This window comes from Semicossyphus pulcher, unplaced genomic scaffold (genome assembly GCF_022749685.1).
Source record: "Semicossyphus pulcher isolate SPU_LCO1_2020_fin unplaced genomic scaffold, fSemPul1.0.p SCAF_17, whole genome shotgun sequence".
Classification (NCBI taxonomy): domain Eukaryota; kingdom Metazoa; phylum Chordata; class Actinopteri; order Labriformes; family Labridae; genus Semicossyphus; species Semicossyphus pulcher.
In genome coordinates, this window is record NW_027211681.1 from 25029896 (window position 1) to 25054970 (window position 25075).

General features: G+C 44.5%; 1 protein-coding gene across 3 annotated transcripts in view; it reads right to left on the bottom strand.

The window, feature by feature from the left end:
• Positions 1 to 25075, bottom strand: part of cacna1ab (calcium channel, voltage-dependent, P/Q type, alpha 1A subunit, b) — a 110645-nt gene that overhangs the window by 55265 nt on the left and 30305 nt on the right. For all 3 annotated transcript variants that reach the window (XM_069665178.1, XM_069665177.1, XM_069665176.1), the window contains exons 7-24: positions 24890 to 25005; positions 24694 to 24738; positions 24263 to 24355; positions 23930 to 24127; positions 21028 to 21140; positions 19646 to 19758; positions 18226 to 18357; positions 18052 to 18124; positions 16076 to 16196; positions 15750 to 15817; positions 15452 to 15558; positions 13304 to 13454; positions 10317 to 10915; positions 9553 to 9860; positions 9036 to 9168; positions 8801 to 8930; positions 8320 to 8379; positions 7435 to 7541 (exon numbers count right to left, since the gene is read on the bottom strand). In XM_069665178.1, the coding sequence (XP_069521279.1) occupies positions 7435 to 7541; positions 8320 to 8379; positions 8801 to 8930; positions 9036 to 9168; positions 9553 to 9860; positions 10317 to 10915; positions 13304 to 13454; positions 15452 to 15558; positions 15750 to 15817; positions 16076 to 16196; positions 18052 to 18124; positions 18226 to 18357; positions 19646 to 19758; positions 21028 to 21140; positions 23930 to 24127; positions 24263 to 24355; positions 24694 to 24738; positions 24890 to 25005 (2667 nt within the window). The remainder of the gene's footprint in view (positions 1 to 7434; positions 7542 to 8319; positions 8380 to 8800; positions 8931 to 9035; positions 9169 to 9552; positions 9861 to 10316; positions 10916 to 13303; positions 13455 to 15451; positions 15559 to 15749; positions 15818 to 16075; positions 16197 to 18051; positions 18125 to 18225; positions 18358 to 19645; positions 19759 to 21027; positions 21141 to 23929; positions 24128 to 24262; positions 24356 to 24693; positions 24739 to 24889; positions 25006 to 25075) is intronic.

The window sequence follows — 25075 nt, forward strand, 5'->3', positions numbered from 1 at the left end:
TAAGCGGCTGCTTTTCCCGTCTCTGCAAGTGTTGCGAGTAAACAGTAATCTACTATGGCTGAACAAAGTACAAATTATTGCCAGTGGGTGGCGGTCAAGAGCATCAAAGGGAAATCTTTGAGATTATATGTTTAAGCATAGATTATATTATAGTTAGTTTTAAGATAGCAATTTAATATGCTCATGTTACAATCCAGTAAAGGTCTAGGGTAAGGGAAGCAACTTATTGCTTAAGTGATGAATTCTTTGATAACTAATGATCGTAAGATTATTAATCTGAACTAAGATCAACTAATTAATTTACCTGAAATATGATGTCATATCAAATACATTTTATTTGGTGGGCTCCCACTTCCTGCCTCATTCTTTCCCCTTGGACTATAACATGTAAGGATGTGCGTTGTTACAGAATCCCAACAATAATTCTCAGGTAACTTCTCGACACCTATGATAAGTGCAATTGAATGAATCTGGCCTCTGGTTCAGACTCTGGATGTACAAACCCACCGTCCCTCCAGGCTGTCCTCTGCAGTGCTACACCAGCTCTATGAAGAATTACCTTCACGGTTGGAAGAGGAAACTCGATTGCTGCATCCATTTACACCGATTCTTATCTTATCACACTGTAATGATCAATTAGACCAGGCCTACAGCACAAATCGCCCTCATTAGATGTGCAATCATCTAGTGGGATTTTATCAAAGCTCTTTTGCATGCACATCCGCACAGGGGACGGAAAAAGGCTGGTTCCAGGTTTTCTTGACGTGTTTGAGCACAGAGGCACACACTCAGGACTTATCATCATGAGTGGAGACTCAAGAAACCAGGATTTGTGTGTATCATCCCATACACACACACCATCAGTAGAATGAAAATGCATTTTCATAGAGTACTGCGCCTGCATGCAGTTCTCAGTTTTTCATTCAGAGTTTATCTGGAGGATGAAGGGAGCCAGAAGCACAATTTGTCGTCTTTAAAACCCATAAAATATGAAGCCATTGCACTCTGACCATGCTAACACTCTTCTCCGCACAATGGTTCTGTCATGTACCTGCGTTGGAACAATGTCATGCGTCAAAGTGAAATTTTATAGGTGTGTGTGGAGCACATCTGTACTGAAGCTCAGCCTTGGAGCGGATGGTGGGAGCGAGGAGGAAAGGGAGGAAAGATGATGGAGAGATTTCGGAAGGTTTGGGAGATAACGTAGGTGAGGGGGGGGGGGGCAGTAGTGGGAGAGCACCCTAAGGAGGGAATGGAAAGGGTGATTAAGAGAGGGAGAGGGTGAAGGAGGGGAGGAGAGACGAGAAGGGAAGGGGACCAGCAGAGGAGGGGAGGAGGCATCTCTGTTTGGGCGGGGAGTCATGCTGTGGAGGGTGCAGCAGTGGAGTGATTTTCAACTTCTTGGAGTGATATTTAACTTTGATTAAACAATTTCACTCGTTGCTGATTGTTTCAGGAGGTCGGGGGCTGTTCACTATCAGTGTTTCTCTTTCTGGCAGCATACGGCTGCTGCTGCTGCTGCTGCTGCTGCTGCTTTTAACTTGTACTTTCCAGAGCAATCTCACAGACACACATGAGATGACCTTGATTACTTAACAGAGCATTACGTGTCGGCACCGTAGAAACAACGTCAATGTGCCCAGACATAATGAAACCGCAAACTTTTTTGTGTTGCAAAGGCCTCCGTCGTCCCCCTCGTGCAACCTCCATTGGTAATCATTCAGTAGTGCCATCAAGTACCTGTAACACGTTACAGTACAACCACCATGTAATGGAGTGTTAAGAGGTCTTGGTCATATCAGGTATTTCTGAAAGATCAGGTTGGAAAATCCCATTTTTTACTGTCTAATAGGATCTCATTTCTTCTTGTCTGCAAACATCAGTACAGGTAGATCTAAGTACCATAAGAGCAACGGATCACTCTTGCTTGTACACAGACGTGAAATGTTTAATCCCAGTAAAACATCACTTACATATCACATTCTTACCACCTGTCTCCTGAAAGCTGCACCTTTAAATAACTTGTATGTGCACCTTCCCCACCCTGCTCGATGTCTGATTCACTTTTGCTGCTGTTGGTCGCCTTGAACACTGTTCACTGTATTCAGACTGCCACCAACCACATCGCTTTTATACAATCACAACTTATACCTAGGACAAGTACGATGAAGCTGGCTGAGGGTTCTAGTTTCTGGCAGTGTGAAATTATGGTGACAATGACAAACAGAGCAGAACGATAACTTACGTTTGCTACTAAAAAACAGGTGTTCAGACTGAGTGCGACATGAGGTCTTTTCAGGCATTGCAGGGGGAAAAATGGCAACAAAAGACATGTTCCTGAAATGTTAATAAATAAAGGGGTCAAAAGCTGAATATTTCTGACTTTACGCTGATACGCTAATCACACAAGGGTTGCTTTGGTCCCCGGTGACAAGCCATAAGTGAGGGTCGCTGCCATGGCGGCCTGTTAACCGGAATAGATGCTTAAACACCATGTGGTGAAAAATGGTCAAAAAAACCAAGATGGCGGCTGCCGTAATGCCAAAATTGAGGCTTCAAAATGGTAGTTTACAAACCAAGGTTGACATTATGTTGGTTACCTCCAACCATTGGTTATGTATGTACATATACAGTCTAAAGCAGGGGTCTCCAACAGGCGAGCTACTGGTCACGAAGAGGTTCACAGACTCACAAAATCAGACGACAAAAAATGCACCTTCCCACTTCAATTCAATCAAATACACAGATGTCCCGCCCCCTCCAATACAACATAATATGATAGGCCTATCAGCTGTCAATAAAAAACGGTGATGCTCCCGGCAAGTTTGTCAACGTCTGAACCTAACCAATCGCAGCAATGTTGCTGCAACCTCCATCGACAGGTCGGGTCAGTTACGCTGTACGCTAGTTGAGCTTAAGTGAGGAGTTCGATGCTCTTAGCCTGTTTAGCCAGATTTATGATGGACGATGAAGGTGGCCAAGAAAAAGCAGAAAACATACTATTTCCACGGGAAGAGGGAAAGCAAGTTTTTGTTCACAAAGTGAAGGTCAAGTGTGTGTGCCAGCCTGTGTCTGTTGTACCAACATTTCAGTCGACAAAAGACTCAACATGGGGCGCCACCAGCGATTACAACGATGTAATGCAAGTCGCCCTTGGCCACTTTCATTTTTTCAACGTAGCTCTCAGATGAAAAAAGGTTGGAGACCCCTGGTCTATAGTCTGCACATTGAAGTTTAGTCAAACAACGCTGGGAAGATCATTGTTAAGGAGAGCAATACGCCTCTCAGTCCTTCAAACCTGCGAGGAAAACCTAACCAACTGACATGCAACAGATGTACAGATCCATCATACACTGGCCTGTAGCTCCAAAAACTCACTTGATCACCAAATGAGTAAAAATGTTCAGTTGAAAATAGTATTGAGCCTTATCAAAGTAAAGCTATACACTTTGAAAGATTTACTTTTTAAGTAGAATTAATGGTGACACCTCTAAACTAGCTTTGCATTCAGTCTGAACACACTTTTACTGCAGCTGTTAGCTCTAAAACCCACAGAACATCTTTAACCGCTGCACATTCTCTACCTGTGACTGACTCTGAACATCATTAAATCAGTTCTGAGTGATGCCATTTAATGCATCACATGTTGTGTTCAGGTTCATGCAGTCACCAGGACAGTCATGCACTGGACATCCACGGAGCTGAGGAGGATGCACACACAAGCTTCTTTCTTTCTTTCTGTCTCACTCACTCTTCTGTTATTTTTCCACACACAGACATTCAGTCCCTCTGGTTGCATTTATCATACATATTTAATCCATATGTATTTATCTATATAGTACCTTAGAATGATGATGAATCATTCCACCCACCACATCCTGCCCCAACATGCCTCCCTCCTTCCCCCCCTCGTTCAGTCTGACTTCCCCGGGTCGTGCAGAGAAGGAGAGTTAAATACCTGAGCCTCCGGGCACGTTAACATGGTTGGAACGACGGGTGAGTATGTGTGTTTGTGTTTGAGTGTGTGTGGGTAAAAGAGAGAGAGAGAAAAGGGGGGGAGAGGCGAAGAGCTGTGGTGGTGTTCCTCCCTGTGATGAACAGATAGCCTGGGCACTTAAAGGGTTAAAGGTGTCTGGGGCGCCCTCACCAACACGGGCTGACTGACAGGGGATTCCGAAGGACTCGAGAGGATGAAGAGGCAGGTGGGAGGGGTGTGGCTGATTGGGAGGCAGGATGTTGACTTTAATGGCTTTTGGAGACGTTTGGGTTTAAAGACGTGTGCGGACAGTGGGATTAGTTACGGACTATGGAGGTTATATTAAGACAAGGGTGGAGGCTGTGGTCGGGTGGGGGTAAATGCGAGCTATGGAGCAATAGGTTACACTTGTTCCCAACAAATAGCACGTCAATTTAAAGCTAGCATGCTAAAAAGCTAAAGTAGGAGAGGGGATCTTGATTAGCTTAAACCTGAAGTAAAGTTAGCTCACATCGTTTTAGAAAGCCAGATTTAGCTTTTAGCTCAAAGCACTATTGCGCCAAAGTACAGCCTCATAGCATGGCCTTAAGCTGTTTTCAGACCAAAGGGAAAGCCAGTTGTCGTAACATCACCCAGTTGATTTCACAGCCTTCTCCAGGGACTGTCCGGATTAACCTGACTGCTGCTTCCAGCTACTTGACCTGTGCCCAGATTGATGACCTGTTAACAAGGTCAGGCTGCAGGGATTTCTTGGATGGCTTACGACAGGGGTAGGTACTCGGTTGAAAGAAAATATCTACATATTGATGCAGATTTGTAAAAATTCTGAATTCACACTTGGGTCTGTCAGCCAGACGTAGCACGATGGAAAGTTTGTGTGTATTTGCATCTTGGCATTCTCTCTGGATGTGATTACCCTCTTTTGGTCTGAACACACCTTTAGTCTTGCTAGAGCATTGGAAAAGTGGAAATAAAGCACTGGAAGCTTTTCAATATTCCCTTATTATCGCTAGGCTGTGTGTTAGGAATAAGTGTTTTTTAAGGTAGCAAAATGTCAAAGATATCATGAAAAGATATCATGAAAAAGTGAAGGCAAGATCCTCTGCTGTGGAGGCCCCCGGAGAGGGGGAGGGGAGGATGTTGGTAAGAAAATGTTAGGGGGATCAGGGCTTTAGATGCAAGAAAAGAGGAAGGGATGACTCACGGTCTGGTTGGTGGAAATATCAGAGCGGCATGGATTTGTAAGTAGGGGACACAAAGGGAACAGGAGCAAGGAACATTGGGAAAAGAAAATGTTGAGAAGGAGCAGGTGGTTAGGTCAGACGACTAGGGGAATGATGGTTGGGATAGGTTTTGAGGTAATATATTCAGGTTTGGGGTTTGTGGGGGGTGAAAGTCGGGTGAAGACAGTATAACTACACTCTAAAAACGAATTGAACTTTCAGCACTTTAGGGATCCATACTTGGAGATATGAAAGAACTACATTTAAGGTTGTTTTGTGGAGGGGAATACTGTTACAATCATTTTGAAGGAGGGGTACCTCAGGGTACCTCCTTAGGTCCCATACAGATTGCAGCATCAAGAAAAAGCAAAACAATAAGAGGAGCTCTTTTCCTTTTCAGAGTGTAGGTCAAAGGTTGATGATCATTTATAACATTAAAGAAATAATTATGTTTAGCGACAGGACTGTTTTTCAAGATGAAGGTGTGAATGAAACATAGAGAGGGTTGGTGAGAAGAGGTTCAGGGGATCAGGGCTTGTGATGCAAGAAAAGAGGAAGGGAGGACTCACGGTCTGGTTGGTGGAAATATCAGAGCGACATGGATTGGTAAGTAGGGGACACAAAGGGAACAGCAGCAAGGGAGATTGGGAAAAGAAAATGTTGAGAAGGAGCAGGTGGTGCTTTATATTGTATTAGGTCAGACAGTAAAGGGGGACGACGGTCGGGATAGGTTTTGAGGTGATTTTTTTCAGGTTTGGGGTCTGAGGGGGTGAAAGGTGAGTAAATACAGTGTAACTACACTCCAAAACCTAATCTAACTGTCAGCACTTTAGGGTTCCCCACTTGGTGCTATGAAAGAATTATATTAAAAGTAAAGCTTTTGTGAAGTTCTCTTACTATTGTTTTGAAGGAGTACCTCAGGGTACTCCCTGAGGTCTCCTTCAGATTGCAGCATCAAGAACTCGGCAATCAGAGGAGATCTTTTTCTTATTAGTGATTAGGTCAAAGGTTGATGATCACCAGAACATTAGGGGAAAGAATTTAGTTAAGGATTACGATTACGGTTTTCCCGACTAAGGTGTGAATGAAACATGGAGTGTTGTTAGGAAACGGTTGGGGGCTTTAGATGCAAGAAAAGAGGAAGGGATGACTCACGGCCTGGTTGGTGGAAATATCAGAGCGGCATGGAGTGGTAAGTAGGGGAGACAAGGGGAACAGGAGCAAGGGAGATTGGGAAAAGAAAATGTTGATAAGGAGCAGGTGGTGCTTTATATTGTATTAGTTCAGACAGTCAACGGGAATGACGGTCGGGATAGGTTTTGAGGTGATTGATTCAGGCAACGTTTTGGGTTTGTGGGGAGTGAAAGGTGGGTGAAGACAGTGTAACTACACTCTAAAAACTGATTTAACCTCTGCACTTTAGAGTTCATCACTTAGATTTGAATCTTGAAGTTTTTTGTGAAAGTACTGTTATCATCATTTTAGAAGAGGAGTACCTCAGGGTACTCCCTGAGGTCCCATTCAGATTGCAAGAAAAAGCAAAACAATAACATGACCTCTTTTCCTTTTTAGAGTGTAGGTCAAAGGTTGATGATCATTCAGACAATTAGGGAAAATAATTCAGTTAAGGATCATGATTGGTTTCCCAGATGAAGGTGTGGGTGGAACATAGAGAAAGACCTGCTGATGTGATGCCAGATGACATTATGACGAACCATGAGGGAACAGAGATGGAAATGGAGATAGGGTAGACTTCAGGAGGAATGGATGTAAAGTGATAATGACAGGAGCGCAGAAAAAGGTTTGAGAGAGAAAGGGAGGGTCAGGACAGACAAAACAACTAGCTAAAAGAACAAAGCAGGAGAAGAGCCAAGAACGAAAGCAGAAAAGAGCAAAGAAGTTAAAAAGGGAGAGAGCCATAAGAAAGAAGTAAGAGTTTCAAGACATAAAGGAGATAAAGAAGGGATAGAGTAAGAGGAAGACAGGAAGAGTAAACAGTAGAAAGAGACAAGGACAGGAGGTGATGATTTCTGATCTTACGGAAGGCTGAGAAGATAGAAGAGAAAGATCAGCATTGCCTGGTGTATCGGGCGCACAAGGCTGGGCGACGAGGGTCTTTCTGCTGATGGAGGAATGTGTGTGTGTGTGTGTGTGTGTGTGTGTGTGTGTGTGTGTGTGTGTGTGCGGGTGGTGGTTGGTGGATATGATGGAGAGGAGGGTGGAAGGGACACTTACGTGAAGGCGAAGGCCACCAGAGCACCACTAACCACTATAAAGTCCAGAATGTTCCACAAGTCGCGGAAGTAGGAGCCCTGGTGGAGAAACAAGCCCAGCACCACCATCTGGAAGACACGGATCACACTCAGTACAACACAAATACATAGATGCACATAATACACATACAAGGGATGTCATAATTCTCTGAATCCGCAATTGGATTTGACTTTTCAAATTAAAGTCACGACAATAGACTGTATAAAAGAAGCGAACATGACCACCATGGCATCACCCATTGGTTTGTGGACAACTGTTTTGAAGCCTGGCATTTTGGTGGTTGCCATCTTAGCTTTTTCGACAGTTCGCCACAGTAGTGACTTGTCAGGTAGCCACGCCTTAAAGCATACCGTTCTTTATCGTCAAATATGGTCTAAATGGGACCATTGCTTACAAAGTGAACGTCATGCTAGATTGAAAAAGACCGAGACCATAAACTCATCAGTCGTCATTTTCCCATCAGACTACTTCTTGTGACCAGTGCATAAGGCATTCAGTCCACGTGTACTTCTTATATACAGTTTGTCGTCTCAATTTGTTCAGTTCTGTTGAACTAATTTTGTATTATTTATCAGACATCGACTACAGCAGTGACCATGGTGTTAGAGAATCACCTGTCCTGCTTTTGATTTCGATGTACTAAAAACTAATTTTGGTCAATTTTTGATTAAGAATCTAAACCATGACACACCTAACACAGACACAAGTTGGCACCATTATTTACTTTCTAATCACACATTTGCCCAACAGAAAATACAGACAATAATCATATAAATATTCAAACACAGAAGCAAAAAAAAAAAAGTGTCACTACACACACTCAGAGACACAGTGATACTTTGTTACCTTGATCAACATTTCAAACGTGAAGACGCCTGTGAAAACGTAGTCAAAATACCGCAGCACCTGCAGAGCAACATGACACCATGAGATATAATTATCATATTAGAGCGAAAGGGAGAGAAGAAGGAAGATGAATCAGTGAGGACAAAAAAAAAAACAAGGAACACAGCAGGAGAGATTAACAAAGATGGAGAGAGAGACAAACAATCAGGCACCAAGCAGAGCCTCATCCTAATCTTAATCTTCTTCTCATTTTCTATTTTCAAACTGACATTTCACAACATCTATTTGTCATATCAAATTCCCCTCCTCAGTGTTCTTCTTTGACTAAAATCAGAACCAAGTCTTGATCACATTATCAATATCACTTCACTTACGTGCTCCTGAAGAAACTTTTCTTGACTTAATCCTACATCTTTTCTTTTTTTAAATGTAGACCACAGGCGGAGAGAACGACACACACGCACACACAGTGATGTCTCACATTGTTTCGGGGTGACTCAGGCCAGACGGGGTCCTCCGCAGCGAGGGCAATGCTGCTCATAGCGATGACAGACAGGATGCTGAACTCAAAATACTTCAGAGTCAGGATGTAGTGGCAGCACTTCCGAAACCTGACGCACACACAGGACAGTTGTTCCAACATTTCCAGGCCCAAAGAGAAAATATTCAGTAACAGCTGTTTGTCCTCAGTAAGGACAACACACACAAACACTCACGGGTTGGTGGTGGACATTATGAAGCAGGAGCTGTAGGGAGGCATGGGTTTGGGGCCGTCTTCATCGCCTCCCTCGTCCTCCTCCTCCTTCTTCTCCTCGTTCTTCTTCTGGTCTGTGTTGGCGTTCTTGTTTACTGAGTAAAAGAGAGAAGGAACCGATGGACAGAAAGAGGTCAGCTTCAGCAGAGTGAGACAATAAAACATCTAAAATACATCCAACAGAATTGTTTCAAGAATAAAGCTGAATGAGACTGGATTTACACCAATCCCCTGAGACGCTTCAGTTAGTTGATAACGAGCAGATCATTCAGGTGTGTTAGAGTACGGAGAAACCTAAAACAAGCAGGAAGGTAGCTCTCCGGGAACAGGGTTGGAGACCAATTTTAAAGCTTCAAAACATCAGTTCACACATGCACCGTTGACGTCACAATGCCCGCATCCACTTCTTTTATACACATTTGGGTAGGACAGGATTGCAGTACACCAAAGTAAGCCCTCATATACATAATGATGCTCACCTTGCAGGATGGCGTTGGTGGAGGGGTAGGGGTAGACAGGTGGCATGTCTATCTTTGTATACTCGGGTTTGGCCATGCTGGTAAGGATCAGGCTGTCCATGCTGTGGAGCAGCGTGTGGGTGTCAGCGTCACGGCAGTTCAGCAGGTTGTTGACGTGGTCGGGATGGTCCGGGTGGTCCGGTGGGAGGGCGTACGGGTGTTCGTGGGCAATGGCCAGCTTGCTGTTGTTGCGGAAGTTGTCCAGGTCCTCATTGTACTGCTGTATGGGTCTTGTAGTGGAGAGGCTGGGGCAGGTGCTGTGGTGCTCCCTGAGGAGAGAAGGAGGAGATGGGGAAGGACAGAGGACAGAGAGAAATGTGGAATCAGGGGCAGAAGGAATGACGCCAGGATGAGGATGGCAAGGATAAGGCGATGGAAGGAGCATGCAAGACCAGAGGTAGCAACGTATGCCACAAGGTTTGTGCACCATCTCCTGTACTGTTAGTACCCACACAAACAGAAATACCTTATCAATGTTATGTGATTCCTTTTGGTATATTCAAATGCTTCATATCAAGGCTTACTTGATTATGCCTTGGTCTTGGTTAAGGTGGTCTTGACTACAACACATGTCTGCACACAGTGTTCTTTGAAAGTTACTGGTCTGAGTGTCAGGTTGCTTCCTGATTTCTTAGACAAACACCAACTTAACACGCCTTTAATTCTTGTCAGGCTGTAATTTGAGACAAACACACACAGAGAAAATAGACCCTTCCTTCACTCACTTTCTGCTGCGATGTCCTCTGCTCTTCTCCTGGTTGCAGTGGCGATGCCGTCTCGTCTTCCTTCCCTCCACTTCCTCAGCTTTCTCCCCCTCTCCCTCCGTCCCCCTGGATCTGTGTCTCCTGCCCTCCTCCCCTTCCTTGGCTGCCCTGCGGTGCTGCCTGGACCTCCTGTGTTCGTGGCTGCCTTCTCCGCCGGCGCTCTGGTGGTGAGGAGACACACTGCGAGCCTCGCGGCCTTCCCGGTTCCTGTGCCGGTGGCCCCGGTGGCTCTTGTGGCCGTGCCTCTCCTCCCCCGGTTGGCCTTCCACATTGCCTAAAGAGGTGCAGCTTAAACCTCGCTCCATGCGGGTCTCCCCCGGCTGGCTTGTCTCCACACCGTCTGTCCCAGTGGCTCTCTGATGATGATGATGGTGGTGGTGGTAGTGATGAGCTGTGCGGCGGTGGTGGTCGAGGTCCTGCTGCCTGTACTCTTGGTCCAGAGGCAGCTCACCTGGTTGGGTCTTGTTGGTGTTGTTGTTGCGGTTGTCCTGAGGGTTGACCACCAGCGGCCGGTCCAGGTGGGTCTTCATATCACCCCGTGCTTTCCGTGGATAGGACACCTGGGTGGAGGTAGCACATTGGATAAGTGGGTGGTTTAAAACGTCAGATACATATTGAGGGCCCCAATTACAACCCTTCATTTCACAGGTGCGATCGAGCCATGTAAGATAGTCTTGGTTTCACAGGTTATGAGATATCGGCTTCTAAATCTTGTGTAACATTTTTAGATAAGATATATATTCCTAAAAGAAAAGGGAAGAATTTTGTACTTTAAATGAGTCCTTATTTCCTCACTAACTCTCATGCATGTTTGTATCTGTATAGCCGGGCTGGATCAGTGTAGAATGAGCTCATCAAGAATATACGTTACTGTTGCATTTACATGTGCATGTTTTAAATCTGGCACAAGGGACACGTTATGGGTCAACTTTGACCTGCAGTCAGGCAAACTTTACACACTCTTTGAACCCACAATCTGCTGTCCTTGCACCACCTCCCCTCCCGGTTTCCTCCCCTGAGCCACAGATATACACAGTGCGGCAAACATTGCTCCACATGAGTGATCGGATACGGACTTGTCATTGTATTTCCCTCAAAAAAGACTCCAGCTGTGAGTATAAAGTTTGCCGAGCCACATCCAGACGACTCCTGATCGCCTTCTTGTTTGTGAAGTGCGTTACACTTCGCCCGCTCCACTTTTTAGTCCGCTGCCTTCTTTGGGTACACAGCTCTGAATTTCTCTGCATGCCCCACTTTAATAATGCATCGCTCCCAAGCACGCAGCTACAAGCCGTCCCATATAGCAGCGGCTAGCGCAATAACAACACTTCTTCACTGACTTAAAGGGACATTACACCCTTAAAACAAAACATCTGTGAGGATGCAGAATGACCCAGAATGCACGGTGATAAAGCACCTTTGTGTCTCCTCTGTCGATCACAGCACATTACATAATTACAATTTTATTAAAGAGTAATTTAACACCAGAAACTCAGTACTCAACTGACCTACACCTCTACATCACTGCAGTGAAGTGAGAAGTTTGTATCTCTTTGTTCTGATGCTTCACAACAACATAGAAAAGCTGTAACAACATGGCAGGCAACCGGTTTTTAATACAGGAACACGTCTACTCATAGAAAAGCTAAGAAATAACACGCAATGAGTGATTAACTGCCATGTTGTAAGGGCGCAAACTTCACAAAGAAACTTTAATGTCATTGTCAAAACCATTAACGAGCATCAGAATTTTACTGATCTTAAATGGTAGAAGTATTTTTATATCTGACCCTATTCCTTACAAATTTTGGAAGCTTATAAACAGAAAGTTTTGGATCCAGACTTTTTTGACTGCGGTGGCCCGACTGGGGCACTGAGTAACGCAGGGGTGGCATGAAGTATGTGTCCACACACACACACACACACACACACACACAAATTAATAGAATTTAATTAACCCTTCCTTCTAGGCTTAATTCTTTAAGCCCTCAAACAGAAGATGTGGTCAGAGTAACATTTTAAAGTGCTAAAGGAAACGTGCCACACTGAAATGGAAAGAAAGCTACGAGCAGCCTGCTGCAACACAGCCCAATTAGTTGACTTTAAAGTCCCGCCTCTGACAAGGCAAACAGCCAATCCTAGTTCAGGATTTTGGGGTGGCACTTGGGGCCTAGCCCCCCCCGGCCACCCCTCTGGATCCGCCCCTGCTTTGAAGTATCTGACACATTACCCAGTGGATCCCAACAGAGATCAGTAAAATACTAAAATAATCAGAAACAGTGGTTACATCACTCTTGTCAAAGCAGCCAGAGTCCATTGACAAAAACAGTAATTTTAGCATGCAGAGTTTGTGGTCTACCGCTGCCTGGATTGATACGTTTGCTTGGGTGATTATTTGACTTTGGTTGTTTTAAATGATCAGTTTAACTTTGTGTAACATACTAATATTAGTAACACACAAAAACGAACCAACCAAGGCAGTGGTAGAGAAACAACTCGATTGTTTTGGGAGCTAAAATCAGACTTTGTGTTAATGGAGTCTGGTGGCTTTGAAGAGAGTGATGTGACAGCTGTTTCTGGTTTCAAAACGAGCATCTTACTCTTTAAGAAAAAGGCTTATTTTCATAGCGGCCTTTCTGTAATGTTGTTTGACATATTGGGACCAGTGAGTGACGCTGAGGAGCACGAATCTGAAATCTTTGAGGTCTTTAAATCTTTTGTTTAATTTAAAGCTTGACGTTGACATCAAAGACTTCTGCATTTGCTGACAAAGTAAGTGAGGTGAAATGATTTATTGAGCCCAACATGGGTGATAATGTCCCTTTGTGCGGTTAAAATAAATGATATCATTCGAAACACATCACAACATATATTAACCATATATATATCAGGAGTAGGCTGCATATATATGTGTATTAGTGTGACTTTTCTTCGGGGGGGATCCTCACCTCCTCTCCCTCCCCAACCTTCCAGTCCTCCTGCTCCAGCTCATTGTAGAGCGCCTCGCGGCTCGTCATCAGGTTCTGCCGCCGGATCTCGCTCGTCCTCTGCTCCCACACCGACTTGTTGCCCTTGATGTGGTTCTTCTGCTGCTCCTTGCTGTTGGAGGGTGTTAGGAGGGGGTGATAAGGGGCAGGAGAAGGGAATTTGAGGGGATGTAAAGGGAGAAAGGAGAGTGAGGAAATTGTGGAGTTGATTCTAAGCTTAATCCACTGGTTGAAGTTCTTGAAGACGTTTCAGCTCTCATACGAAAAACTTCAGTTCAGTGAAACGTGCTTATAAATAAAAACGTGAAATAAATGAACTAAAAGGCGAGGTAGCAAAATAGACGTTAATACAGTGGTTTTTCAAAGTGTGAGGCGCACCTCCACCGGGGGGTGCCAGAGGATTTCAGGGGTAAAGCAATGTCTGCTTTGCGGCAGGTGAACGATAGGGCCCTGCGTCTATGATGCGCACAAGTGGTTGATGCAGAATGCGCTGTAGAGCGAAATAAACGCAGATCATCTTCCTCCTGCAGCCTTGGCGGTACACAGAACCAACATGTGACCTCTCTCAAATCGATCCATTTTGCCCCACACATCGCAGAATGTTAGCTAATCAGATGTTTACAGTTCTGGTTTATTTTGTCTCACGCTGCGCCTCCCCTGAAATCCTCTGGCGCCCCCCAGGGGAACCATGTGGGTTTTCCGCATCAACAGTGATCAAATGCATGTACCGCCAAGGCTGCAGGTAGAGGATGATCTGTGTTTATTCACAGTGCATTCTGCATCAACCACTTGTGCGCATCATAGATGCAGGGCCCTATCGTTCACCTGGCGCAAAGCAGACTTTGCTTTTCCACCCAACGCAGCTGTCATCTTGTGGTCTTAAATGAGGTGTGGTCAGGCAAACAGGTGGCGCTGAAAGCGATTGTGCCATAGACCAACAAACTCTAACGTCTAAGGCGCAATATGTCCCTGCTATTTAAAAAGTGCTTTAGCAAGATTGGCATACATCGGCCAGCTCACAACACGAAGTGTCTGCACGTTACTGACACAGGGACGCGCTGAGCATTTCCCGCCCACAGATATTAATACACTGACCGGTGTCCATTACGCACGCACTGGAGAATCGAGCCATGTGATCCAGCAGCAAAAGTTAATAAATAAACTGCTGCGCTGCTTTTATGTTCTTTCAGGGGAGGCTCACTTTCCCACACTTTGAAAACCACGGTAAGATATTTCTATCACAAATAATTTATGCAAACAAGCCGAAGAAAACTAAACCATCTTCATATCTTCCATCTCCTATCTTGCTAACCCGAACACAAAAGTAACGATACAAGCTGTTGACAAAAGGAGTTTATGAGTGTGTGACCAAAGATCCAGTGCAGGGCTGTCACCATTTCACTGTAAACACATGTAAAAGACGTAAAATCACTGTCATGTGCTACACTTTGATTTCCTCATGTTGTCTTTTGTGATTGAAAGGAAACTTCTGATTGACTTCTGCAGACGAACAAACACTGTATTCTTACACACCACCGTGACTTTAAGTGATTGACAAGGTGGGCTCCAACTGACGAGCAAAAAAATCCTCAGTGATTTCTAATCTAGCCCTCAAAGGCTCGCCACGGCGACAGAAGAGTCCGGTGACTTCTAAAAGAGCAGCAGGGTTTTTGTGAGGATCTTTTTGATGTGTCCTTTTGTCGGCGTTTCTGCTGCCAGGAGCAGATTTTACAGACTGTCCGCCTCTCGCTCTTTTTCACTTCACAAAGCCCCGAATCTGTTCCTTTCACTCCCAGAACAATCGCTTAATCATGTTTTAGAGGAGGAGGACGGGGAGAGTGTGAGGGTGTGTGTGTGTGTCTGTGTGAGCGTGTGAATCACGTGTACACGAACACCTGCCAATCATTAGAGCTAGAAAGACAGATTAGAGAAAGACACAGCTCATTGTCTGTGCAATTCTACTGAAGACTTTTATGTGTAAGACACAACCAGCGTTTGCATGTGCACATTTGTCCTCATGTGTGCTTATTTCTTTTCAGTAAATTAATTTGTATGCATTGATTTTTGAGACGATTGCATATTTCTGTTTGTGTGTGTGTGTGCACTCACGCAGCAATAGACAGGTTGGCGGCTGACAGCGGGCTGACCTCCGCCACTTCCTTAGCCTTCTGCATAGCTGTCTTCTGATTGGCTGCCTCCTCCTGTTCCTCCTCATCCTATTGGAGGAGAAGAGAAGAGCCATATCAGTCACTAGATCCTGGTTGCAATCTCACTTTATTAATAGTCAAGTAGGAAAAAACTTAGACATATTCATAGTTTGATCTCCAGTGTTTTAAAGCTAAATTCAGAGTCTACAATTACAGGTCAAAACAAGATAGAAAGTGCATTTTCTGATTTGATCCGGTACCTTTGTGAGCTCCTGTGCGTTGGCCAGATTGTCCACAGCGATGGCCAAGAATACGTTAAGCAGGGTGTCTGAGGTGGTTGAATTTAAGGAGAAACATTGATGTAAGGACAATAAGAGAGGATGCTCTCTGAGGACGGACTGAGTGAAGAGGGAGAGAGAGACGTTGGGTTGCAGATATTTAAACGTTGAAGAGAAGGGAGGAAGCCATCATCATCGACATTTCATTATTACGTACATGGCTGCAGGCTAAGCTCATGCATATTTCTGGTTATTATGCACATGTCTGTATTTGTGTGTATGTGTATGTGAGCGTGCAGGCAGGATACAGTTGCCAAAGAGTGTGAGGACGATGAAGAAGATGCAGAAGATCATCCCTTTGTCGTTGACCCCTCCCTGGGACTTGATGCCGTCGTACATCACCATGTTCCAGTCCTCTCCTGTCAGGATCTACAGGGTACGGGATGAAAGGAGATACTCTTCATAAAGACAAGGTAAAGGATCAAACTTGTACTCAGGGATTATTTAAAAAAAGGAAAACCAGGTCTGTCTTGTCAAAAGTATGATTTGTTCTGTATCCTTCAGTAGTCTCATTTTCTCTGCACTTGTACCAAAAAGAAGCACGTTCAGGATAAAATGAGGTTAACTTGTTATTTTAAAATGTCGCAAGCAGAAATAAATTCTCTGACATTGTTATGAGCATCAACATGTACAAACCTCTGAGTCACTCAGACACCGTAAATCAACACAAAAAGCTTTTGACAAAAGCTGTCTCTCTGAGAGGAGACAAAGCAGAAACAGTCAGGCCTGATGACATGACGACAAAGGCCATTGTTTAATTTCTCTCTCTAAAAGGGCTTCAGCTGTGCAGAAACAGTACTTGAGTGTGCTTACAGTCATGTTGGAAGGTACAGTAACTCGCTGGTGCCTCATTTGGACCTCAAGGTCAGAACTTAAAACAACGCTGGAGCGTTCATTCTGATAAATACGTCTATTTTTGCAGTTTTCAAATCAAATGTCACAAATTCGTCCTTGTGTTGAATGAATGTATTTACACTAAGGGGGGGGAAGTCACTGACAATGAATTGCAGCCGCTGATAGCTCCATAAATTGCGCATCATTTGCACCCACTATCTGCCTCGTCTAAAGGTCCGATTCACAAAGCAAATTTGCGCTGATGATATTCAAGCGCAATCCATGCAGTTTGCTCTTGTTTAGTGCCTGACTGACCGCGCTGCTGTGCGCACACTGACGGAGCTTAACTCCACCCACAGATCGATGATGAGCAGGAAAATGTCTATTGTAAAGTCCAGACTCAACAAGTGTTTACTAGTTTCGCTCTCTGTAACAAACTTTTTAAACAAGCGTGCAACAGCAGCTCGTCCATATAATAATCCCCGTGATGCGTAAAGGCTCCAGACCTCCCAGTGTTTCTGCTACATACATTGCCGCCGCCTGCTTCAGACTTCTATAACGTGTCCCGAAGTTGGAATTCAATGAGCGAAGTCATTCGCCCGCTCTCCTCGTTGAGGAAGAGCACTGAAACAGCGACAGGCGTCACAGAAGGTCAGTCACACGTGAGGTTGTGGCAACCAAATAAACAACGGCGGGACTGAGCGGCAAAAGAGGGTCCGACATCGTGCTGTTTTGAAATGCCAGAGAAAATATTTTACTTTTGTAACTTAATTAGCCGCTGATGAAGACAGTCAACACAGCAGACAGACAGACAGACAGAAAGAGAGGGCGGGGCCAGCAGCTGTGCAGAGAGCAGAGGTGCAGGTGTGTTGTGGGACTGAAACCTCCACTGAAAAAGATTTACTGTATGATATTAAACACTGCTCTCTCATAGGACGCTCCCTTGCCTCAAGTCAGTTTGTGAAATTTCTGCCCCACCAGATCTGCCCCGGTCAGCTGGAAGCGCCTGGGAGCAACAACCGCTCAGGCGCAAAGTTATAGACCTTATGGACTCACAAAATGGAGCCAATGAGCGTACAGAGCACAGAGCCCTGACCTCAACCCCAGCGAACTCTTTTGGGAGGATTCAGTAGGCAGAGTGGGAGCGAGGCCTTCTGGTATAATAACACTGTCTGACCTTACAAACACTCTTTGTCTGGAACAGCACAAATTCCCACAGACGCTCTAAAGTCTTGTGGAAAGACTTCCCAGTAGACCAGCGAACCAGCTGCGTATTAATGCATGTGGTTTTAAATAGGGATGTCCTGTATGCCCATACAGGTGTGTTTAGGACAGGTATGTAGAGGGGAAGACACAACCATGACAACATTTAGAAGTGTCTCTTTCCTACCTGAAACACTGTCATGATCGCTGCAGCAAAAGTGTCAAAGTTAGTAGGAGGCGTCCCCTCCTCAAAGTTGAATCTGAGAAGACGAGAAGAATAAAGTGAACAATCACAAACACACAGAACAAGAGAAATATAAAGTTAATACAGTATTATGTTTAGGTTTGTGTTGATACTGACTGTCCTCCAAACAGCTGCATCCCCAACAAGGCAAAGACCACGATGAAGAGGAAGAGCAGGAAGAGCAAACTGACGATGGACTTCATGGAGTTCAGCAGAGAAACCACCAGGTTTCGTAGGGGAGCCCAGTACCTGAGGAGGAGGAGGAGGAGGATGACGGGGATGAGGACGAGGACGAGGAGGACAAAGACAAGGACAAGGAGGAGGAAGAGGAGGAGGAGGAGGAGGACGACGACGAGGACGAGGACGAGGAGAAAGAGGAGGACGAGGAGGATCAATGAGGGAAGGGTAAAAGTAGGTGAAAAAGAGATGAAGGAAACACAAAGAGGAGAGACAAGACAGAGGGAAGAAGAGAAGGAGACAGAAAGAAGGGAAGGAAAGAGGAAAGAAGGGAAGGAGAAAGAGGAAAGGAAAGGGAAGAGGGAAGAAGGGAAGGAGAAAGAGAGAAGGAAAGGAAATAGGGAAGAAGTGAGAGAGAAAGAGAACAGGGAAGGAAAGAAGAAGGTAGGGAAGTAGAACAAGAGAAGGAAAGGAAAGAGGGAAGAAGTGAAGGAGATAGAGAGAAGGAAAGAAAAGAAGAAGGTGGGAATTAGATGGAGAGATACAAAAGAAAGGAAGGGAAGGGAAGGGACGAGAAAGAGACGAGGAAAGGAAAGAAGGAGGACGGAGAAAGAAAAAAGTAAAGAGAAGAGGGAGGAAGGAACAGACAGGACAGAGTAAAGTGGATGAAAAAATAGAAGAGGAAGAAAGTTAAATGAAAGAAGAGACGAGAACAGGAAAGAGGGCAGGGAGAGAAAAAGCATTAAACAATGGACTCACAAACTTTGTACTCAGCATCTATTAAGTTTGATAAAATCTATAAGTAGGATTTTATTATTGTCAGATTTAATCCCACGTTTATTTATCATTAGACACTACTTTGATTTCACACGTTCGGCCTAAATTAAAATAAACAAAGAGCCAAATCCAGATGAACAGTTTAAATAGTACTAACTTACTGCACAGCTTTAAGTGTTAAGGGCATTTGCCCCTGGTGGAAATCACCCAAGAAATACAGTTCTTGTTCAGTTATTGTATCAGTCCACTCATGGTTAAAGACACATTTCTAAGTGAGATTTGTCCAAACGAGCAGCGTCGTGACAAACAGGGAAGCCAAATCCAATTAAAATGTATCCTAAAAAGCAGCATCAAAGTGCCAGAAGCCCAAAACTGTTTGGATGTTACAACAGTGAAAGTATTTTCAAATTAAAACACAAAAAAAATCTCTTTTATATTAGTACAACAACCTCCGTTTCTCACCATGATCATCGTTATCATCATTGTTCAACGTGTGAAAGCAGTTGGCCATGCAAACATAAAGTAACTAAGAGTGTGTGTGTGTGTGTGCCTGTGTGTGTGTGAGAGAGAGAGAGAGACTTACTTGGTGACTTTGAATATGCGGAGCAGTCTCAGAGCTCGTAACACACTGATCCCAAACGATGTTCCTGGTTTGATGGTGGCCCACACCACCTCGAAGATGCTGCCCACGATCACCTGCACGTGCACACATTCAAATGTATCAGTCAACAGATCCTTTTGAGTCCGTGCAGGGTTTCTGTAGACTGTAAAGTATTTTCAATTTAGATTCATTCACTTGTTTATTTAATAAATTCTCCCTTGCCATGGGCAGATTAGTGATGTGTTGTCCATGTGAGACCATGTGTTGATCTACATATTTCATGGATACTAGGGATGCACGATACTGGATTTTTTGCCGATATGCCGATATTTTCAAACCCTTCTTGCCGATTGCTGATTTCGATACCTATATATTACACCTAATTGTAGAGAACGTCTCCCTTGTTGCTGAATTGATATCATGCCTACTCTTATTGTGGTGGCCAAAAACTGCCATACTGCAGACATCTTGCACCCTTCTTCACGCTTGACGGAAGAGGTGTTGTACAAAAGGTCACGTGTCGTTGGAACCAGAGATGTGCACTCGAGTCATGGTGACTTGCGATTTAACTTGACAAAAAATAAATCACTTGAGACTCGACTTGGACTCGCAAGTTAATGACTTGAGGCCTGATGACTCCGTTGACTTCCGTTCATAAGTTTGAATATTAGCTGATAAATATAAAACACCTACTCCTGCTAACACCTTGTCTTTTCTCTTTATAAAGACCGGATACTACAGGTAAGAGAGCTGGATCTTGGGTGGAAAAAAAGTGGCTGCATATGGTGCAGCCCAGTGCAGGTTTTTGCACATTGAATTCAAATTAGCAATATTATGATAATACTCTGTCCACTTCTCAAAGGAAACAACAGAGGAAAGTGATGACAGATTTGATAGTTTACGTGGTTCCTTCTCTCCATCTTTGACAGCAACAACTGATAAATCAGAGCGTTCTGCAGCTGTCCAGAGTCTAACATAAGTTTGTTAATTTTTCATGAATAATGATGAAAGTCAATCCGGACACAAACAAAAGGCAAAGCTAGAACACTGCACAAATGTAAGTCCCAAACTCTGCTTCCATGTGACTGAACACAGAACAACACGCTCTGTATGTCAGCATATAATATGACGAAGCCTGTCAATAAGCCTCTGCAACAATGTCAGTGTGACGAATGAATGCGCAGTTATGGCACACGTATCGCTGACAAACAGGAAGCTGGATCTGCTCGCTGCTCGTTTGTCGCAGAGCAACATGAGAAAAATCTATTTCTCACATCTGTTGATTAAATGGAGTGTTGGGTTTGTCATCCAAACCTGAGAGCTGTGAGCCCTGCGCGTGTGTGTGTGCGTGTGTGTGTACTCACCACACAGTCAAAGCAGTTGAATGAGGAGTGGAAGTAGGGCTGGATGCCCAGACCGTACATCTTGATCAGCATCTCAGACATGAACAGACCCAGGAAGATAAACTCTGCATAGACTGGAGGGAGGAAGGAGAGAAAGGAAAAGGAAGGAGGGAGAGCGGGAGGGAGAAAGAAAGAAGGGAAGGAGAAGGAGAAAGTAGAGAGAGAGAGAGAGAGAGAGCGGGTGGGAAGGGAAGGAGACGAAAGTGAGAGAGAGAAGGAGAAGAAAAATGGAGGAAGAGAAAGAGAAGGAGACAAGGAAAGGAAAGAGGGAGGAAGGGAAGTAGGCATAGAGAGGGAAAGAAAAGAGGGAGGAAGGGAAGGAGAAAGAGAGAAGGTAAGGGAAGAGGAAGCAAGGGAAGGAGAAAAGGAGAAGGAACAGAAAGAGATAGCAAGGGAAGGAGAAACAGAGAAGGAAAGGAAAAAAAAGGTGGGAATGTAAAAGAGAGAAGCAAAAGAAAGGAGAGGGAGGGGAAGGAACGGGAGGGAAATAAAGGAAAGATTGAAAGAGGGAAGGAGAGAAGGAAAGGAAGATGGAGGGAGAAAAAGAGAAAGAGACAAGCAAATACAAGAGGGAGGGAGGGAAGGAGAAAGAGAGAAGGGAAGAAAGGAGGGAGGAAGGAGCAGGGTGGGTTAAACATGTGACAGAGGAAGGTTAAATAGACGGAGGATAAGGTCATGGAGAGTTAGAGAGTGGATTAAGGGAGGAAGAAACGTAGATGAAGGAAATACGGAATAAAAGAGAGGCGAAGAAGATGGATAACAAGACGAAAGTGAGAGAGTATAGGAAGGGAGGAAAAAAGGGCAAGAAAGAGAAGAGGGAGAGAGTGAGATGAGTGGAAGTCAATAGTGGTGTGAGCTCAGTGTATGACAGTGTGGTGATGAATGGACTCCATCAGCGGCTACAGCTCCATATGCTAATGACACTGGACACAGGCCAGGGACACAGAGCAGACTCTACTGAGGGCCCTGAGAGTGAGTGTGTGTGTGTGTGTGTGTGTGTGTGTGTGTGTGTGTCCGGTCAGGTCATGTAAGCAGAACGAAGTGTAGAACTACAATAAACAATAATAACTCAATAATAATAACTCAGGTTTCCATGTTTGCTCGTCTGGTTATCTGCACAATCCTGGAAAAACTACAGTCCCAATTTACTTGGTGGGACAATGTGATGACTTTTTATTGACTAAAATGTTTTGGGTTGTCATAGACTCAAACTAGACTCAAACTATAAAGGGTAACAATGACTAATGTGACTAACACTAAGAAGATTAACAGTGGTATATCAAGTGTAACTGAGAGATATGACCAAAACCAGAAGGTGAGGATGGACTCTATACTGGGTTGTAGAGAACTTTGCAACATCCTTCTGCTATTTAAAGGAGTTAAAATTGTAAATGTGTTGTTTGCATGTGTAGGAGGAAACAGTTTGAAGTGTAAGAACATGATTCTGGTTGGGACGAGGTGTGCGTGTGGACGGCGGTGGTGATTTATTCAAGTAACACAACAGAGAAACTAAAACTGGAGGACAAAAAAAGCACGTATATATCTTGAGTTGGTGTGATGATTCCTGTGGAATGATTCCTGTCGTCTGCAGGTGTTTTTGTTCGTACACTTTACATCATGTTTTCTTGTATAGTAGCTGTGTCCCAATTCAGGGGCTGCATCCTTTCGGCGGATGTATTTGAAGGTCGGTTGCGTCACAGCGGCGCGTCAAATGCTCCTTCAGATGCGGGCGACAAATGCGTCTTCCTTTTCCCAGGTCACAAAGGATCCATCGGGTGCATCCTTCGCGGCTCAACGTATCCTGAGATTCACTGTCCGCCAATTCAAACGAGATGGCGGCCGAGGAATACACTTTTAAATGTCAACTCAATTGACCCTTCGCTACGTCCCGCCCCCTTGGTTACTGTTGCTACACGTGTGAAGCTTTCGTACTGGCATGTAAATAGTGTAGCGTTTTCAGCTACAACAGTGAGAGATATTCCGAGGGAAATAATGGAAAAATAGTTCCCAAATATCAGAGAAAGAAAACAGAAAGGACGACTATACGCATATACAGGAACAGCAATGTTCTAGCACAGCAGGGTAAATCAATATATTGTTTTATTTTAAGCTAATGTTTAGTTATGACTCCTGACTTTCACTATCTAATATGTTTGAGCCCACTGATAGCAAAACTAAAATATCCCACTTTTTCATTTTGTTTAAAGTGCGTCAGGATATTACTCGCATATCGTTGGCTTGATCCAAACACTGGATCTGGATTAACTCCTCATCAACATTCAACCATCTTTGTTTGCTAACATGCTAACCTAGCCAAGTTAGTTAGCATGTCGACATCTCTCCTCTCGAGTTTTTGGCTTCGGTACAGCGGAAAAAGAAAATGACACCCATCTCTAAACTTTGAGGATATCTGCTGTCAGACTTGCAGATTCCATATGCACACCGTTAATCAGTCCTGAAAGCTTGACAGGCCTCCCGCGCCTAGTTACGGTTGCTAACGTAGGATTGGACAGTAGCCGTTCAAGGGAGGGGCTTAGCCAAGGGTCAGTTGAATAGCCAGCGACACAAATGTTAAAATAAGGGGCTTTAAAATAAATTTTCTATATAATAGTAGGTTAAGTTACGCAATGTTAGTTATGCTAGCTAGTTAGCCGTCTAGCCTGGCAACAGGAGTCGCGTTTGTGACGCAAGGTTAAGGGCGGGAACAGCTGGTGACGCAAATAGGAAATCCTCCGTAGACCAGTCTCATTTCAGTTCGGCCTTTTCGTGGTCTACACTCATCCTCAGTAGACCCGTCCTTTGTAGGGTGCAGCCCCTGAATTGAGACACAGCGACTGAGTGTTTCATGTGTGTATTTACTCACAGAGGAAGTCAGAGAGCAGCTCCGGCTGGTCGTAGTGCACCGCAGCCACACACATGGTGTTGAGGCCGACCAGGCAGAGCACCGTCCAATAGAAAGCCTGCGTCTTCACTATCTTACGGATGAAGAACCGCATTCGTCGCTCCTTCTTGCTGTAGTTGGCGCCGTCCTTACCGCTCTTTATGCTGGAGCGGGCGAAACCTGGAGGCAGGAAGTGTGACATGACGGTTTTTATTTTTAGTGTGACTTATTTTTTTCACTTTTTGCTCGACTATTTTACACCAACAAATTAACCTGGATCATCTCCGTCGACTATACACGCCTGTGTTCTCTTACCTACTGCGTCCCCCATGTTGTCCTCTCCCTCCTCGGGGTTCAGCAGCTCTGTCTTGTTGTTTTTGGTTTTGATGGTCGGCCTTCGTCTTGTACCTAGCGTGAGTAAAAGAAAGGTTTTTTTGTCTCTGAAACGTTGCTGTCTCATTCTTCCCACCGTCTGTCACTTGTAGGTGTATTGAGCTAAAACCCACAATCACACATTTAGCTGAGCAATGCTGTAGACGCATATAGCATCGAGATAAAACCAAAGCAGCACACCGGATGCATCATTTTAAGTATTCTGCTTCTGCCTCAACATTATTTATCCTCTAGGAACAGAAGACAAGACATACATTTCATCATATTTTCACAAATCGTATGTTCACTAGCCAGACTCTTCTCCTCTCTTTCTTATACCGTACAAACACACAATTCAAGAGAGAAGAAGTTACCATCAAAGTTCCCTGTGGCGTCATCCTCCGCCAAGATCACCTCCTCTGCACGAGGAAAAGGGAGAGCAACATGTTAGCTCACCGCGTCAGGATTTAGTTGGTTTTTCCCGCATACAGTACATGTCTATAAAAAGGAACAAGCAGTGTGTGTGTGTGTTAGCGTGTATCTCGGGTGTGTTTGTCCGTGTGCACTGACCGGCTTTGCAGATCCACTCCAGGTATCCGTTGAGCTCTCTCTCGATCTGCTGCTGCCGCCTCAGCTTGAGGAACTCGCTCCGGTTCTCCACTCGCTCCCTCTCTTTGGCAAATTCACTGTGGGAACATTTGGCAGTTATTTCTTATCTTATTTACCATCAAATAAATACAAAACATAGAAAGAAAA